General features: G+C 42.2%; 1 protein-coding gene across 3 annotated transcripts in view; it reads right to left on the bottom strand.

The window, feature by feature from the left end:
- Positions 1-3,271: 3,271 nt before the first annotated feature.
- The window catches only part of sugct (succinyl-CoA:glutarate-CoA transferase), a 469,744-nt gene continuing 453,056 nt past the window's right edge, over positions 3,272-19,959 (bottom strand). For all 3 annotated transcript variants that reach the window (XM_033019979.1, XM_033019981.1, XM_033019980.1), the window contains one exon: positions 3,272-3,687. In XM_033019979.1, coding sequence (XP_032875870.1) covers positions 3,524-3,687 — 164 coding nt within the window. In that variant the 3' untranslated portion in view covers positions 3,272-3,523. The remainder of the gene's footprint in view (positions 3,688-19,959) is intronic.

Genomic DNA, 19,959 nt, shown 5'->3' with positions numbered 1-19,959 from the left:
GGAGATGGCGAAAATGTCGGAGGATTATGTGTTGTATGCGACGGGCTGATGGGGTGAAAGGTAAGGACTAGGGGGACTCTGTCCCTGTTGTGACTGGGGGGAGGGGGAGCAAAAACGGAGCTGCTGTGTACTGAGGAGACAAGTGTGAGGTCCTCATCTATGATGGAAGAGGAGAAACCCCGTTCCCCTAAAGAGTCTTGGGTGTCCTGGTAGAGAACACCTCATCTTGGGCGCAGATACGTTGTAGACGGAGGCATTGGGAGTAGGGAATAGAGTCCTTGCAGGAAGCTAACTGGGAAGAAGTGTAGAGTAGATTGCCGTAGTCTAGATATCTGCGGTTTAAACCAGCATCTGCAATTCCTTCCTAAACTATTTTTTTACCAGATGTAATTAAGCTTAACCACTATAAGAATGTGCACCATGGCTCTTCTACGTCCGTATCACTTTTACAATAGACAATAGGTGCAAGAGTAGGCAATTCGGCCCTTTGAGCCAGCACCGCCATTCACTGTGATCATGGCTGATCATCCACAATCAGTATGGCATCCACAATCAGTATCACAAAGACATGTGGGAAGATGCCCAACCACAAGTTGGGCTGAAGGACCTGTTTCCACATTGTATTACTCCATGACTATGAGTATTAAATCTCGAGTCCACCGTCTCAGAATTAACTGTTTTTCTCTCATTGATCTTTGGAGGGTCTGCTTTTGTGCAACAGTTAATCTATTTGTTTATACAGCAATGGGTTGCGACATCTGAAAAAGGTGGGAAGTAACATAAACCAAATTACAAATTAAGCCTCTTGAATTCCTTCTGTTTATAGATCCCAATGAATGTATTAAGTCAAAACTTTTTTTCCAAAAAATATTAATCCTAAACAAGCGTATGATGAATAACATTGACGTCAGAATATTTTAAAAACTACTGTGAAATAAACTTCCCAAATGCTATTATTTTTAAACAATACAAAAATTCTTTGGGTTAGATAATTGAAGAATCATAACAAAACTAGACATCATTCATTTTGTTGTGTTAACTTCAGACCATTGAAAAAAATTATTTGAGTATTTCATCACAGCACTAACGATGAACATGCCACCTCAAAATAAATTCCACTCTTTCAAAGATCATTGCAAGTAAGCAAACACAGATAAGGAAAGCTGCTTCAAGGAGAAAGGGAAAATAATGGCAGAACCCAGGGACAAATGCACTTATAAAACTTTGCATTGCGTATTTGATTGCCATCTTCATATTTTCTGTTGTCCTTCATCTGGAGACAAGTTCAGTTTTGAGGGAGTGCCACAGATTGTAATACAGTGCCCTCCATAATGTTTGCGACAAAGACAAATGTATAAAAATGGCCTTTATTAAAATCTGACAATGTGCACCTTAACCACATGTGATTTTTTAATATTACAAATCTCAAATTGTGGAGTACAGAGGCAAATAAATAAATGATGGGTCTTTGTCCCAAACATTATGGAGGGCACTGTATAACAGGGTTACTGATGTCGTTTTCGAGGGTGCATACAGCAACTTAGAAACTTTTAAATGTTCGCCTCTACCCCACATCCCTTCACTGAACCGATTTAATGAATTTGATGGGTGATGCTTGTGATCTGATATTTATTATCTGGAAAGTATCCAACCCTAAATTCTTCTATGGAATAATGCACTTTTTTTTGTGCCCACTGCCTTTCTTTGTTAGTTAATTTATCAAGTGCTGTCAAGGCTGACTAAGAAACTACTGTATGTAATAAAATCGCAAACTGATCCAGCATGGAAACAGCTTCGCAATTCCTTCAAGGTCCCTTGACTGACTCAGAAATGTTTGTATATCAATAAAAGCCACATAAAATAGATAGAAATTTTTATTCTGACAATATCTGTGAGGTTGTCCAAACTAATGATATGTAAACAATTTACATGCTGTAGTGTAGATAATTGATTCCAGTAAGAAATGTGGGATATAATAACAATTTTATCAGTTCCAACATAGTACAGAAGTATAAAATTAGCTTCTTAAAAATACTTATCGATTGCTTTTATTTGCATTGTGATAATTGAAACATTTCTGAAACTGATTGTAAAATTGCTGCATTACATTGAACCAATGCATGCTAAGAGCAGTTTCTAACAGCTGTGCAAAAAAACAAAGTGCTGGAGGAATGCAGCAGGTCAGGCAGCATCTGTGGTGGAAATGGACAGACAATGCTTTGGGTTAGGACCCTTCCCTCCACATATACTGCCTTACCCTGATGCTGCTGAATTCCTCCGGCACTTCGTTTTTTTTTTTGCCTACGATTCCAGCACCCACAGATCCTTGTATCTCCATTCTAGCAGCAGGGCTTTGGCAGGTTCAGAGTGGGCCTTGCATTTATTATCACTGACATTTTGTGTTTCAGCCACATGTCACACAATGTTTCTGGCTTGGGAAAGTCAATTTTCCATTTAGTAAAAGTGAATGAGTTTGTGCATTACAAACACCACCGTATTCATGAATTTTGCATACTTCAAAAGACATCTGTCTAGAAATTTCTGAACAGTTATTTTAAATTCCATTAAGGCACCGTCTGTGAAAGAGCACACCATGACCACATCTATTTAGTTTTGTCTTTTAGTTTAGAGGTACAGCGCGGAAACAGGCGCTTGTCCGCACCGACCAGCGATCCCCGCACACTAATACTATCCTACACACTCTAGGGATAATTTTTACATTTTATACCAAGCAAATTAACCTATAAACCTGTAAGTCTTTGGAGTGTGAGGGGAGACCGAAGACCTCGGGGAAAACCCACGCAGTCACAGGGAGAAAGTACAAACTCCGTACTGCCAGCACCCGTAGTCAGGATCATGGCACTGTAAGTGCTGTAAGGCAGCAACTCTACCTCTGTGCCACTTTGCCACCCATCTATTATATGTCTTCATTAACCATTCTGTGGTTAAATATATTAAAGCAAACTCTGCCTTATAACAAGCTGGAGTATCATTTGTAGGAAAGAACTGCAGATGCTGGTTTAAACCGAAGGTAGACACAAAATGCTGGAGTAACTCAGGGGGACAGGCAGGATCTCTGGGGAGAAGGAATGGGTGATATTTCGGGTTGAGTTTGAAGAAGGGTCTCAACCCAAAAGGTCACCCATTCCTTCTCTCCAGAGGGCGGTGGAGGCTGGTTCTCTGGATACTTTCAAGAGAGAGCTAGATGGGGATCTTAAAGATAGCGGAGTCAGGGGATATGGGGAGAAGGAAGGAACGGGGTACTGATTGGGGATGATCAGCCATAATCACATTGAATGGCGGTGCTGGCTCGAAGGGCCGAATGGCCTACTCCTGCACCTATTGTCTATTGCCCATTGTCTATTGTGTCTACCTTTGGTTTAAACCAGCATCTGCTAGTGTCTATCTGGAGTGTCATTTACCTTGATTCATTAGTTGTAAGCAATTCTAAAAGATTGTGATTAAAGTATGAAAATGGTTATCTCAGAAAGATCAAAACTACTTTTATGATGCAGATTAGCCTTCAGTCCAATTCATGCTGGGTGACTGTTCCAGCTGCGAGCAGTTCATTGATGAAGCTCTCACTGTATCCCAGCAGAGTCATCAATACTTCAACAGTGTGCTGTCCAATTAAAGGCGGTGGCTTTGGGTTTGATATCTTGAAGTCACTGAATCTAACCGCAGGACCTGTGAAAAAGAATTAAAAAGAGTTTATTGAAGCTTGGGAACTAAGAGAGATAGTTGTTGTAATTTCACATGAGGTTAACGATTCATCATCATCGTTGAAAACATCAACGGGCACAATGCTATAGACGACAGTGATCGCAACTTCCACTGAAGTGTGGATGGCCGTTGGCTCGCTAGGAGCTCATCCGCCCTTTGACAGGTCTTGTTTTTGGTCCTGCTGATTGATCACATTTAAAAAAAAAAAATGTTGGAAAATATTTTTTATTTTTATTAGAAGTAAGTACAATAATATGGTACCATAGATACTTTGTATATGTTGACATGTTACATTTCATGTACAGCTTCTTATTATTTTTATTTTAACAATAAAAAGGAGACAGAAAAAGAATAGGAAAGAAATAGAGAAGTGTGTGATATCAGAAAGTGAGAAAAGGAAGATGAGAAAAGAAAGAAAATGAAGAGAAAAGCAGAGGTAGAAGGCAAAAGAATAAAGGAGAGATAGCTATTTGTTATTCTTGACCACCATTCACCCAGTCCTGAAACGGATCGTTTCTACGTTTTTGTTGCACCATATGCTTCTAAGAAGTCGACAAATGGAGACCAAATCCTTAGGAATTGGTCTACTTTGTCTGTTAGGAGGAAACGCATTTCTTCAAGATGTAATAATAATAATAATGGATGGGATTTATATAGCGCCTTTCTAATACTCAAGGCGCTTTACATCGCATTATTCATTCACTCCTCAGTCACACTCGGTGGTGGTGAGCTACTTCTGTAGCCACAGCTGCCCTGGGGCAGACTGACGGAAGCGTGGCTGCCAATCTGCGCCTACGGCCCCTCCGACCACCACCAATCACTCACACACATTCACACACAGGCAAAGGTGGGTGAAGTGTCTTGCCCAAGGACACAACGACAGTATGCACTCCAAGCGGGATTCAAACCGGCCACCTTCCGGTCGCCAGCCGAACACTGTAGGGTTTCCAACTTGTTTGAAATCCACATTTTAAGTGTTGGTATCGATGTATTTTCCCAAAATGTCAGTATAAGTTTTTTTTGCCGTTATTAAACCATAATTAAGGAATGATTTAAAAAACTTATTCAATTTATTCTCGTCTTTCAATAATCCAAATATAATCAATTCAGTGTTAGGATCAAGTTTTATCTTAAGTAATTTTGTGAAAATTTGTGTAATTTTATACAAGAAACAAAAGAGTGTGTTATAGTGCCATTCTGAGATAAACATTTATCCCAAATGGGGGAGGTATTTGGGTAGAATTTGTGCAATCTAGTTTTCAAATAATATAATCTGTGTAGAATTTTAAATTGAATTAAATTATGTCTTGCATTAATCGAACATTTATGTATATATATCAAGTGTTTTTCCCAAGTTTCTTTCAGGATTTTTATCAGTAGTTCTCTTTCCCATTCTTCTCTAAGTGCCTCTGTCAGTGGTAATTCTATATTTAAGATACTATTGTATAAATATGATATTAATTTCCTTGATTCCGCCTTATTGTTCATTGCTTCTTCCAATGAGTCTAGAGTTAAAGTTTGGTATCCTTGTATATATTTTTTCAGGAAGGATTGATCACATTTAAAGTCCAGCAGATTAAAAGAGTTAGGCATGTGTTGGAAATGGAGTAACAGTAGACAGAGAAAACTTAAGAAATGCGCACCTAAGTTTGAGGTGTTGCACTTTGGGAGGTCAAATGTAAGGGGAGAGTATACACTGAATGGCATGACTCTTAACAGCAATGATGTGCAGTAGGATTTTGGAGTGCAAGTTCAATAACTCAATGAACATGGCAGAACAAGTAGATAGGGTGGTAAAGAAGGCATACAGTACGTTTGCCTTCATCGCTCGGGGCATTGAATATAAGTCAGGAAGTCATGATGCGACTCTATAGGACTTTGGTTAGGCCACATTTGGAGTATTGCCTGCAGTTCTGGTCACCGCATTACAGGAAGCATGTGGCGACTTTGGAGAGAGTGCCGAGTAGGTTTACCAGAATGCTGCCTGGATTAGGGAGTTTCAGCTACAAGGAGAGGTTGGTTAAACCTGGATTTGTTTCTCTGGAATGTCAGAGGTTGAGGGGAGACTTGATAGAAGTATATCAAATTATGTGAGGCATAGATAAGGTAGACAGTCAGAACCTTTTACCAGGATGGAAATGTCTAACACTAGAGGGCATAGCTATAAGGTGAGAGGGGTAAAGTATAATGGAGATGTGCGGGGCAAGTTCTTTACACAGAGTGTGGTGGGGGCCTGGAATGCATTTCCAGGGATGGTGGTGGAGGCAGATATGATAGTGGTATTTAACAGGCTTTTAGATAGGCACATGGAAGTACAAAGTATGGAGGGATGTGGATCATGTACAGATCTGTATGAGGGAACTGCAGATGCTGGTTTACACTGAAGAAAGACACACAATGTTGGAGTAACTCTGCGGGGCAGGCAGCAACTCTGGATAGATTCAGTCAGGATCTCAGACTGAACAAGGGTCTCGACCCGAAATGTTACCCATTCCTTCTATCCAGACATGCTGACTGTCCTATTGAGTTACTTGGAAGGTCATTTGGAAGAGAGTTTAGATAGGTTTTCATGCCTGGAATGATTGGAGGTGAGCATCAGACCAACGATGACTAATGTGAAGATAGACACAAAAGGCTGGAGTAACTCAGCGGGACAGGCAGCATCTATGGAGAGAAGGAAAGGGTGACATTTCAGGTTGAGACCCTTCTTCAAAGGGGCATTTGCTAATTGACTCATGTGAAAGTGGAAGATTTATGTGAAAGGGAAGATTTTCTGAACAGGGTACCATTGAGACTTGAGGAATCTAAAATTGAGGATATAGCTTGCCAGGCAGAGGGAGCCAGTAAAGTTGGACAAGGTTGGAAGATGATGGAAAATGTTATTGAACTCTATAGGACATGAAGCTTGTGACCATGTTACTTATGTTACAGGAGGAGAGAGACTGACAAGCAAATCTTTGAGTTCTTGGTCCCGGAGATGGGGAAGATGAAACAGGAGGGATCCACAGTGAAGAGGTTGGGAGAATGTAGCCAATGGCAATTATGTTCAAGAAAGAAGGGTGCCTTGACAACAAGCCATATATGTGGTAGGTAGCATAATTTGGAATCGGCCCTCATGTAGCTTGGGAAAGTGATAGTGGGCAGAGTTTAAATTAAATTATTTTGATGTAATTAAATGACCATGTTCCTTTACCAGGAAGAAACATTAGAAAAGCATAGATAGACACAAAAAGCTGGAGTAACTCAGTGGGTCAGGCAGCATCTCTGGAGAAAAGCAACATGTGATGTTTCGGGTCGAGACTCTTCTTCAGACTGAGAGTCAGACTCAGTCTTCCCTGACTCTCACAAAACGTCACCTATTCCTTTTCTCCAGAGATGCTGAGTTACTCCAGCTTTTTGTGTCTATCTTCGGTTTAAACCAGCATCTGCAGTTCTTTCCTACACATTAGAAAAACAGACCTGGATGTGAAGGAAATAATGATCACTGAGATGATTATCACGGAAGTTACCAATTTCCTTCACTCTTGAAGGGCGGCACAGTGGTGCAACGGTAGATTTGGTGCCTCACAGCGCCAGAGACCCGGGTTCGATCCTGACTATGGGAGCTATCTGTACGGAGTTTGTATGTTCTCCCAGTGACCACGTGGGTTTTCTCTGGTTTCCTCCCACTTTCCAAAGGTGTGTAAGTTTGTAGGTTAATTGGCTACTGCAAATTCTCCCTAGTCTGTAGGATGGGACTAGTGTATGGGGATTGCTGGTCGGTGGGTACTCGGTGGGCCGAAGGGCCTTTTTTCCACGCTTTATCTCTAAACTAAACTAAACTAAACTAAACTAAACTGAGTATTCAATTTAAAACTGCACAAGCTCACTGAATAAGCTCGACCTCATCCAGTGACACTATTCGAGTGCTGTGTTTACGTTAAGGTGTGTGACTATTAAGAAGCACGTTATTCAATCTCTCTTGAAACAATTATGAACCTTCAGACCGCACTAAAAATGAGTCTGTGATTATTGTTGTGTTTACATGGACCTAAATAGAGCTGTGGAGCTTGAAATAGCGGGCAAATCAATTAGTGACACAGTGAAGTAATTGTGGTGGGAAACAAGCAAAGCAATGCTTAGTTTAATTAAAATTCCTGTTAATCCACCATCAGTCAATTCTGCTGCATGACTGATGAATTATAACACTGCCGCATAGTTTCCCCCCAGTAAACAAACTATTTTGTAATGCATAATATTGTTATTAAAGGGGCATTGCCATCTTTAAAAAAAATGTTTGATAAGCTGCCTTATTGTTTGAAGAGCAGTCAAGTGTTTCACTATGACCACACAGAGAGTTGATATGATAATGCAATTTCATACGTTTGCGAACACAGGAATACTGGTTTGACAAGCAGTATTTTCTTGATTTGCTTCCCTAAGGCCAACAAGTAAACGTCTTCTTGTTCCTAAAGTAGATGTTCTGCCTAGTTTGACCTATTAATTGGAGAAATGGCAACACACTGACCATATCATCAACAGAGCAGGGAAATAAACATATTCTTTAGTTTGTCAGAAACTTGTTACCAAGTTGTGAAAGAACATAAACAGGGGTGGAATACTCGGAAGTAATGCCTAGTTAAACACTCCACGACGGCACGAATTCAGTAATAATTGGTAGCCACAAAGAACTCTAATGTATTCACACATACAGAGGTAACATTATTGCTGGATAAACCATTTGCACAGCAGATATTATCATTTAGCCTTTCTAAATGTTCCACTGCTATAAGACGTACAGGTTTGTAGGTTAATTGGCTTGGGTTTGTATACTTGGTAGAAGTGTAAATTGTCCCTCGTGTGTGTTGGCTTGTGTAAATATGCGGGGATCGCTGGTCTGTGCAGACTCGGTGGGCCAAAGGACCTGTTTCTGCGCTGTATCTCTAAAAGAAAGAATGGGTACAATATCCCATCCAAATCGCACACTTCCCTGAAATCCCTAACACCATTTTGGAAGTGCTATTAGGACGAGGCCGACTGAGGTTCATGATGTCCCACCAGTATGGTGTTAGTCATGGCTCAGTGGCAGCACTCTCATTTTTGAATCATAAACCAACCTCCAGCTTGACACATGAATGCTCAATTGAAGAAGTGTTTGTACAGTTGACAGTGCCAGGGGCCCCATCTGTTTTCCCCAAAGATCCCATGAGACCATTTGGACGGACTGTGAAAGAGTTCTCGTGAGAATCGCCAACAATTATTTTTCAATTTATTCACGCAACAGGTAATCAATTTACTTAATTGCCTTCTGTGCTCTCATTGCCTGTTGCAAAACTCATGCTGCAAAAGTAGTAACTCCACAAACACTATTTCACATATTTTACCATAACAGATATTTTGCTATCTGCAGATATTTCACGATCTGTAAAGCAAAATGCAAGGTTCTGAGGTTATGAAAGATGCTATCTGAATAAAATTTATTTTTCTCAAAATCCGTTCTTTAACTCTCCTATTTGTTAAAGTCCAATATCTTTCAAGCGACCATATCGGATAGGTTGCTTGAAAGATGATTTTCCTCCTAAATCCACGATTTCCCTGTTTAAAACACCATGTGGTCACACACAACAGTGACAACTGATGCTGATCCACAGCATTGAATTTGCCACTTTATGTGGGGTGAGATAAATAGAAATAAAGCGTGGCACACTAGCGCAGCTGGAAAAGCTGCTGCCTCACAGCAGCAGAGACCTGGGTTCAATCCTGGCCCCAGGTGCTGTCTGTGTGGAGTTTGCACGTTCTCCCTGTGACCATATGAGTTTCGTCCAGTTGCTCAGGATTCCTCCCGCATCCCAAAATGCGTGCAGGTTTGTAGGTTAGCTGTCTTCTAAGATGCCCCTGGTGTGTAGGAGAAATGAGAAAGTGAGATAACACCAAACGAGTGTGAATGGTGTTTACCGTGGACTTGGTGTGACAAAGGACCTGTTTCCACGATGTATCTCTCAACTAAAAAGTAGATACATTGTAAATTCTGAACTGGAATTTCACAAATTCCAAACAAGTTTACATTTGGATCCACTGCAGCTCTGCTTTGAGTCTTCCATGTAAAATTTCATTTGCAGGCAGTTTTCAATTGCAATTTAACAGGAGTTCAAACTAATAAATTAAATATGTTAATTTACCCAAAATAGTATGCCAAAGAGAAACAGTTGGCCCATCATTGGGACTAGTAAAAGTTCAGGGAAATGCAACAGAGATAAGGAATGCCTCAAACCCCAAGAAGTTGTGTAATTTTAGTGACATAGCAATAACACCTTGCAAAATTACATTACCTTGACATCAGGCAAGAATTCCAGGGAAATCCACAGAATTCACCATCCTCTGACTAAAGAAAGTTCACCTAATTTCCTTCCTAAAAGAACGTCCTTTAATTCTGATGGTATGTCCTATGGTCCTAGACTCTCCCACCAGTGGAAACATCCTCTCCACATCCACTCTGTCTAGCCTTTTATCTTTTTCATCAATGGCCTATGTCCAACGATCTGCCTATCAACACTCCCCCTCCTCACCTGTATCCACCCTTCACTTGCTATGCTTTGTCCTCTCCCCTCCTCTCTTCCAGCTTTCTCCTCCTGACCACAACCAGTCTGAAGATGTGCCCTGACCTGAAACATCACCAATCCATGTACTCCAGAGATGCTGTCTGATCTGCTGAGTCTACTTCCTTAGAAGGCTTAGGAAAGTTTGGCATGTCCCCTACAACTCTCACCTTCTACAACTTCTACAAGTGCACCATAGAAAACATTTTATCTGGATGCATATGAACCAAGATGGTTTGGGAACAGCTCCATCCAAGACCGCAAGAAATTACAGCGAATTGTGGACGCAACCCAGACCTTCACACAAACCAACCTCCCATCCACTGACTCCATTTATACCTCACGCTGCATCGGCAAGGCCAGCAGCATAATCAAAGACGAGTCGCACCCTGGCCACTCCCTCTTCTCCCCACTCCCTTCAAGCAAAAGGGATAGAAGTGTGAAAACGCACACCTCCTGATTCAGGGATAGTTTCTTCCCAGCTGTTATCAGGCAATTGAATCATCCCACCACAACCAGAGAGCAGTCCTGAACTACTATCTACCTCATTGGTGACCCTTGATCGGACTTTGCTGGCTTTACCTTGCACTAAATGTTATTCCCTTATCATGTATCTATCTATACACTGTAAATGGCTCAATTGTAATCATGTATTGTGTTTCCGCTGACTGGATAGCACGCAACAAAAGCTTTTTACTGTACCTTGTTACACGTGGCAATAAACTAAGCGGAGTTACTACAGTACTTTGTGTCTTTATTACAGTAACACAATATTTTTTTATTAATTAAAGAGATGTGGCGTCATAAGAGAGCATTATCTTGCTATTTTGCCTTTATTTGTTAAAAATTCTATTTCTATTATTATCTGAACTAAATATTCAGTTTCACATTATCCAACTTAGTCAAGCTTGTGTCTAATTTTATTTGATTTCAAGTTCACATGCGAGAACCTTAAAGGAAGTCCACAAATGTATCAGAAGCAAACAAGTCATCAAAAGCTAATAAAAAGTTTGAGAAACATTAATTTTGAATACTTGGTGATAGAAATTGTTAAATGTTGCACAGTATTTGTTTTCTGGCTGTAAAATGGGTCCAACATGAAAATATTTAGCATTGGGCCTGTCCACACCCAGACTGCCTGTGCCAGACTTTCTCAGACAGCTACCCAGGCATTAGGTTTGCTGCTTATGTTAGTGTTAACATCATCACATCTGTTGAAGGATCCTCTGGGATATTTGTTTCTGATGAGCTGAGAAGATATCAGGTCTGATCTACTCAAGATCAAATTGATCATACTGAGCAGAAGTCACCCAAAAGAGCCAAGATTGAATATTTAACTGATTCAGGGAAGTCTTCTTGCAGCACAAGTGGATCAGGACTGTTCTTCTCTCTGCCGGAATCGGGTCCTAACACCACCACACCCAGTCTCCGTTCATTTCACCTTTCTCCCATCGCTTACTCACTTCCTGGAACCGCCTCATTCATGTTGACTTTTATGCTCCAGAAATGTCTGAGCTGTCCCTAGAATGTGGCAGCTTTGTGTAAAACATATAAATGAGATGTGAGAAATAATCAGAAACATAGAAACATGGAAAATAGATGCACGAGAAGGCCATGGTCTTCGAGCCAGCACCGCCATTCAATATGATCATGGCTGATCATGGACTGACATCTTCAACCTGTCACTTGCCCAAGCAGTTATCCCCACGTGCCTTAAAACCACCTCCATCGTGCCAGTGCCAAAACACTCCACTGCGGCAAGCCTCAACGACTTCCGCCCAGTTGCACTTACCCCCATCATCACCAAGTGCTTCGAGAGGCTGGTCCTGGCACACCTCAAAAGCTGCCTACCTCCCCACACTGGATCCCTATCAGTTTGCCTACCGCAAGAACAGGAGTACGGAGGATGCCATCTCAACGGCACTTCACTCCGCCCTCTCCCACCTCGACAACAGAGACACTTACGTAAGAATGCTGTTCATCGATTACAGCTCAGCATTCAACACCATTATACCATCAAAACTGATCACCAAACTCGGTAACCTGGGCCTCGACCCCTCCCTCTGCAACTGGATACTGGACTTTCTAACCAACAGACCCCAGTCTGTTAGGTTAGACAAGCACACCTCTTCAACCCTCACCCTGAACACCGGCGTTCCACAGGGCTGTGTGCTGAGCCCCCTCCTCTACTCCCTCTTCACCTATGACTGCACACCTGTACATGGTACTAACACCATCATCAAGTATGCAGATGATACAACGGTGATTGGCCTCATCAGCAACAACGATGAGTCGGCCTATAGGGAGGAGGTCCAGCACTTAGCAGCATGGTGCGCTGACAACAACCTGGCCCTTAACTCCAAGAAGACCAAGGAGCTCATTGTAGACTTCAGGAAGTCCAGGGGCGGCACGCACACCCCATCCACATTAACGGGACGGAGGTGGAACGTGTTTCTAGCTTCAGGTTCCTGGGAGTCAACATATCCGATGACCTCTCTTGGACCCACAATACCTCAACTCTGATCAAGAAGGCTCACCAGCGTCTCTTCTTCCTGAGGAGACTGAAGAAGGTCCATCTGTCTCCTCAGATGCTGGTGAGCTTCTACCGCTGCACCATCGAGAGCATCCTTTCAACTGCATCACAGTATGGTATGGCAACTGCTCTATCTGCGACCGGAAGGCATTGCAGAGGGTGGTGAAAATTGCCCAACGCATCACCGGTTCCTCGCTCCCCTCCATTGAGTCTGTCCAAAGCAAGCGTCGTCTGCGGAGGGCGCTGCCTTCTGTGGCAGAGAATTCCACAGATTCACAACTCTCTGGGTGAAAAAGTTTCTCCTCATCTCAGTCTTGAATGACCTACTCCATATTCTAAAACTGTGACCCCTGGTTCTGGACTCCCCCATTTTGAGCTAATTTTGGGTTAGCTTCAGGTGCCACATTTTGATGAGCACATGCAACACTAAAGCTGGTCTTGTAACTGGCACCAACCTAGAACCACACGTTTCAATGGTGAATGTTCAAAGTTTATTCCTAATCTCTAATTCACTTCCTCGGCAGGTACTTATCCCAATTGGTAAGGAGAATCCTAGGAGTGCCAAAAGAGATTTAAAAGATATATAAATCAAAGAACATTGCAAGAACTTGTGGTTATGGGGAGGGCAGGAGGATGGGGTTACCAGGGGACTGGGAATTTTAGAAGAATCAACAGCACGAGATGAAAAAATTAATAAGCAGAAAGAAAATTGATTACGAGAGAAAACTAGCAAGTAACATCAAAACAAATAGTACAGGCATCCATGATATATGAAAAGGAAGCGGGTAGCTAGAATAAGTATGGACATATGAAAAAGTGAGACTGGGGAACACAGAGCGAGCAACACCGGAAATTGGAGGAACAGCACCTCATATTCCGCTTGGGGAATCTGCATCCTGCGCGCTTGAACATTAAATTCTCCCAATTTTGTTAGCCCTTGCTGTCTCCTCCCCTTCCTCAGCCCTCGGGCTGTCTCCTCCCATCCCCCAGCCCTGGGGCTCCTCCTCCTCCTTTTTCCTTTCTTCTCCCCGTGGCTCCCAAAAGAAGCAGGGCCTGCGACTGTCGTACTGCTAGACGATCTTCGCGCGATAGTCACTACCGGCCTGTCACATAAATGGCGCCCAAGTGGGACAGGCCCTTAAGAGTTCACACCTTGAACAACGGATACAGTAGATGAGGTTGGAGGAGGTGCAAGTGAACCTCTGCTTAACCTGAAAAGACTGTCGGGGTCCCTGGACAGTGTCAAGGGAGGAGGTATAGGGACAGGTGTTGCATCTCCTGCGGTTGCAGGGGAAGGTACCTGAGGAGAGGGTGGTTTGGGTGGGAAGGGATGAGTTAACCAGGGAGTTGTGGAGGGAACAATCTCTGCAGAAGGCGGACAGGGGTGGAAATGGGAAGATCTGACAAGTGGTGAGGTCCCGCTGGAGGTGGCGGAAATGTCAGAAGATTATGGGTTGTATGCGAGGGCAGATGGGGTGAAATGCGAGGACGAGGGTCACTCTGTCCCTGTTGCGACTGGGGGGAGGGGGAGCAAGGGCGATGCTGCGGGGTACCGAGGAGACATATGTGAGGGCCTCATCTATGTTGGAACCAGCAGATTGGAAAACTGCAAACGTGACTTCGTTTCCAAGAAGGGATAAAGTTACCATGCCCGATACTATAAGCCTTTTAGTTTTAACATCCCTTCTTGGCAAGGAGCTGAAAGCATAATCAAGGAATCAAAGAAGAAGTCACTTAGGGAAACTTATTGTAATTAAATCCAATCAACTTGATGTTTGGAAAAGTATATCATGTTCGACAATTTGAAAGAGTCTAGAGTTCTTCAAGCATTTTCAACATGCAGATTCCATAGAAGAAAACTTGTTGATGTAGCAAACTTGGATTTTGAGAAGGTAGTGACAAGGTGGCACATAAAAGACAGTGTACAAGAGCCCGTAGTATTTGGTGAAGTGTCCTAACATGGATTGCAGATTAATTATCATATAGAAAACAGAATTGGTATTATACAGATCTTTTTCAGGGTGGAAGAACATATCTAGAGGAGTGCCTCAAGGACTAGTTCTTGGCTATCAATCATTTATGATTTATATCAATAAACTTGAGGAGGGGGGCAAACCCATATTGCAGGTATCCAAGTTGGCCGTTGACACACAAGTCAGTGGGGGGAGGGCATGTTGTGATGAGGATATCTGCACTAAAGCAGGACATAGATACGTTGAGTGGGTGGGCTAAAACGTGTTAAATTGAGTTTAATGTGGGAAATGTACAGTGCATTGAGAAAGTATTCAGACCCCTTCACTTTTTCCACATTTTGTTACATTACAGCCTTATTCTAAAATTGGTTAGTCATTTTTTTTATCATCAATCTACACACAGTACCTCATAATATAAAAGCGAAAACAGGTGTTTAGTAATTATTGTGGGAGAGCTGGGAAGGGGAGGGAAAAGTGGGAGAAAGCAGGGACTACCCGAAATTGGAGAAGTCAATGTTCATACCGCTGGGGTGTAAACTACACAAGTGAAATATGAGGCGCTGCTCCTCCAATTTACGGTGGACCTCACTCTGGCCATAGAGGAGGCCCAGGACAGAAAGGTTGGATTCGGAATGGGAGGGGGAGTTGAAGTGCTGAGCCACCGGGAGATCTGGTTGGTTATTGCGAACCGAGCGGATGTGTTGGGCGAAGCGATCGCGAAGCCTACGCTTGGTCTCACTGATGTAGAGCAGCTGACACCTAGAGCAGCGGATGCAATAGGTGAGGTTGGAGGAGGTGCAGGTGAACCTCTGCCGCACCTGGAAAGACTGCTTGGGTCCTTGGATGGAATCAAGGGGGGAGGTAAAGCGACAAGTGTAGCACTTCCTGTGGTTGCGAGGGAAAGTACCAGGAGAGGGGGTGGTTTGGGTGGAAAGGGACGAATTGACCAGGGAGTTACGGAGGGAGCGGTCTCTGTGGAAAGCCGAAAGGGGAGGAGATGGGAAGATGTGGCAAGTGGTGGGGTAGTTTACACCCCAGCGGTATGAACATTGACTTCTCCAATTTCAGGTAGCCCCTGCTTTCTCCCTCTTTCCCCTCTCCTTCCCAGCTCTCCCACAGCCCTCTCTCGCCTCTTCCTTTCTTCTTCCCACCCACCCCACCCCCACATCAGTCTGAAGAAGGGTCTCGACCCAAAACGTTACCTATTTCCTTCGCTCCATTGATGCTGCCTCACCCGCTGAGTATCTCTAGCATTTTTGTCTACCTTCGATTTTCCAGCATCTGCAGTTCCTTCTTAAATAGTTTCCCAAGGTGATCAGTTTCAGGATGGAGATGAACATTGCCTCTTGCCAGATTTGTGGAATATTACCATTGTTCGATACAGTTGGTCCCCCTCCCTGAAAAAGGATAAGCTGGTGTTGGAGGGGATCCAATCGAGATTTACGAGAATAATCCAGGGGATGATTGGGTTGATGTACAGTATACGCATTTGATGGCTATGGGCCTGTACTCGCCGGAGTTTAGAAGGATGAGGGGAGATCTCATTGAAACCTACATAATAATGAAAGGCCTGGATAGTGGATGTGGAGAAGATGTTTCAAGTGGTGGGAGAGTCTAAGACCAGAGGGCACAGCCTCAGAATAAAAGCTTGTATATGAGGAGGAATGTCTTTAGTCAAATGATGGCGAATCTGTGGAATTCATTTCCACAGACAGAGGTGGAGGCCATCGTTGGGCATTTTTAAAGTGGGGATTAATAAGTTCTTGATTCGCAAGGGTGTCAAAGGTTACGGTGAGAAGGAGTTGAAAGGGTAAAATAGATCAGCCCTGATTGAATGATGGAGCAGATGCGATGAACCAAATGGCCTAATTCTGCTCGTATGTCTAATGATCTTATGATAAAGGAGCTAGAATTTGCAGAGCGTCCAGTAGAAATGGATATTTACCACAAGCAGTCACTACTATCTACCTCATTGGTGACCCTCGGACTATCCTTAATTGGACTTTATTGGCTTTACCTTGCACTAAATGTTATTCCCTTATCATGTATCTAAACACTGTAAATGGCTCGATTATAATCATGTATTTGCTATATGTACATAAATGCTCGATTAATGTTGGACACATCTCAATCCAATGTAAAATTTTACATAGACTATATTACGTGAAAACATAGAAACATGGAAAATAGGTGCAGGAGTAGGCCATTCGACCCTTCGAGCCTGCACCGCCATTTGATATGATCATGGCTGATCATCCAACTCAGTATCCCATCCCTGCCTTCTCTCCATACCCCCTGATCACTTTAGCCACAAGGGCCACATCTAACTCCCTCTTAAATATAGCCAATGAACTGGCCTCAACTACCTTCTGTGGCAGAGAATTCCACAGATTCACAACTCTCTGTGTAAAAAATGATTTTCTCATCTCGGTCCTAAAAGACTTCCCTCTTATCCTTAAACTGTGACCCCTAGTTCTGGACTTCCCCAACATTGGGAATAATCTTCCTGCATCTAGCCTGTCCAACCCCTTAAGAATTTTGTAAGTTTCTATAAGATCCCCCCTCAATCTTCTGAATTCTAGCGTGTACAAGCCGAGTCTATCCAGTCTTTCTTCATATGAAAGTCCTGCCATCCCAGGAATCAGTCTGGGATGAATAAACTGAATACAATTTTTCCAAACGTCTCCCCCATCTGTGATAAATGTCTATCTCAAGAAGCAACCATAGCACACTCCTTCGTATCTTGTACAAAATTCCATAAATTTTGGAAAGAAATCTTTGAAATCTTCTCAAAACTATTTAAAATAAAATTGGACCCTAACACAGAATTGATTATTTTCGGAACAATGAAAGCCTGCTTTGAGCTAACTTCATTCCAAAATTGTTTCCTTAACTATGGTTTGATAACGGCAAAAAAACTTATACTCAAATTTTGGAAAAATGCACCAACCCCAACGTTGAAAATGTGGATCACAAGTATGTCTGAAACGTTACATCTCGAAGATATGAGATTCGTTCCAGCAGGAAAATCAGAACATTTCTTAAAGATATGGTCTCCTTGCATCGATTTATTAGGCTGAGCAACGAACGGTCCAGCAGGTGGCAGAGGCCAGAACTCTGAACAAACTGGGTTCAATAATGACCAACCCCACTCACCCACTCCATGCCCTGAAGGTGATCAAGAGCAGCATCTTCAGTTGCAGCAGCATCTATGGAGCGAAGGAAATAGGCGACGTTTCGGGCCGAAACCCTTCTTCAGCCCAAGGCCCAAACTGTATAACTTTATGACTCTATCCCAAACTCCAAGAAAATGCTAGGTGAAAGATGGAAGATGGAAAAATAAATAACGTTCAATCGAACCGTTGAACTCTTTCTTGGTAAGTACAGCGTCAGGTCAACAATGGCATGGATAAATGGATTAACTGTGGCATGGCCATTGTACTGAATTTTGAGTGGATAGAGATTGAAGGGCTAGGGTAGAGATTGTCCCCAAAGGATATTTTCCAGTATCTGTGGAAACCCAAATTTTTATGCAGATTAAATGGAGCTCAATGAAGATTGTCACCTGCTTGTCTTCTTCTCAGACTGAAGAAGGGTTTCGGCCCGAAACGTTGCCTATTTCCTTCGCTCCATAGATGCTGCTGCACCCGCTGAGTTTCACCAGCAATTTTGTGTACCTTCGATCTTCCAGCATCTGCAGTTCCTTCTTGAACATCTTCAGTCAGAGACTGATTGCACCAATGTGCAAAACTGAGAGACATAGTAAGTCTTGTATACCAGCTGCTATAAGGTTATATAATGCGCATAAATAACTCCACTTTTTTTCATTCATTGTATTTTAACTTGTATTTTAACTTGTTAAGTATGGAAGCTATTTGAGGAAATGTGTGGTGATGTGTCTGTCTTGAAGCTGTCGTGGCACTGTAATTTCCTGTAAAGGATTATTAAAGGTATAATCAATCAATCAATCAATTACAAGTATAATATAACTCTGGTAATTAACCGTTTCAGAACTAGTTGTGGGCTGTGGAAAGTTATGAAGTAGGTATATATCTTTTATTTTCTGTTCAGTTTCTTCTTTTCCCTTTTTTCTTCTTCTTTTCTCTCTTTATTTTCGTTTGATTTTTTTAATATATTCTCTTTTTTTTTGCTTTTCATTTCTGGGCTTATCTTTTTTTCTACATCTCTATGGGCTTTATCTTTCTATCTATCTATCCACAAACTATCAATTGTTAGCTTTTAGGGCCTACACATCACTATCTTCCTTAATCTCTTCTTCTTTCTTGTTTTCTTACGGCTATTATTTTATATTGTTTAATTTAAAACAATTTTTAAACAATTTGTATACGAAATGTATTATGTTATATACCATGGTTTATACGACAGTACATTACTTCTAATTAAAAAATAAATAAATAAAAAAATTAAAATAATAATCATGTATTGTTTTTCTGCACACAACAAAAGCTTTTCACTGTACCTCAGTACACATGACAATAATACACAAAACTGAAATTAGTCTGTTCTGCAGGCAAGAAATGTGTTAACTGGGCAGCAAACTCCAAGGGCAGGATCGAGCCAAGTTCTCTGGTAACAACACAAATAGGCAGCAACACTATTTGTTTTCCCACCCGATCGCCATAATTTGGTCATTCATATCTGTTGCATGACACCTGTCACAGTACTGTTTTATCCATCATCACAGGTAGGAGAAATGGTGAGATAACAAATAACCACGAGACTCAATGCTGAAAGTGTGTAATCAGAAAAGGAGGCAATTTAAATCTCCATCTACCCCAACATTTAAGAAAACTATCCCGGCATTTAAGAAACAGTTAGGCAGATACATGGATAGGACAGGATTGGAGGGATGTGGACCAAACACAGGCAGGTGGGACTAGTGTAGCTGGGACCTGTTGGCCGGTGTGGGCAAGTTGGGCCCAAGGCCCAAACTGTATAACTTTATGACTCTATCCCAAACTCCAAGAAAATGCTAGGTGAAAGATGGAAGATGGAAAAATAAATAACGTTCAATCGAACCGTTGAACTCTTTCTTGGTAAGTACAACGTCAGGTCAACAATGGCATGGATAAATGGATTAGCTGTGGCATGGCCATTGTACTGAATTTTGAGTGGATAGAGATTGAAGGGCTAG

This window comes from Amblyraja radiata, chromosome 4, assembly GCF_010909765.2.
Source record: "Amblyraja radiata isolate CabotCenter1 chromosome 4, sAmbRad1.1.pri, whole genome shotgun sequence".
In the NCBI taxonomy this organism is placed as follows: domain Eukaryota; kingdom Metazoa; phylum Chordata; class Chondrichthyes; order Rajiformes; family Rajidae; genus Amblyraja; species Amblyraja radiata.
This window is presented reverse-complemented; position numbering and strand designations above follow the sequence as displayed.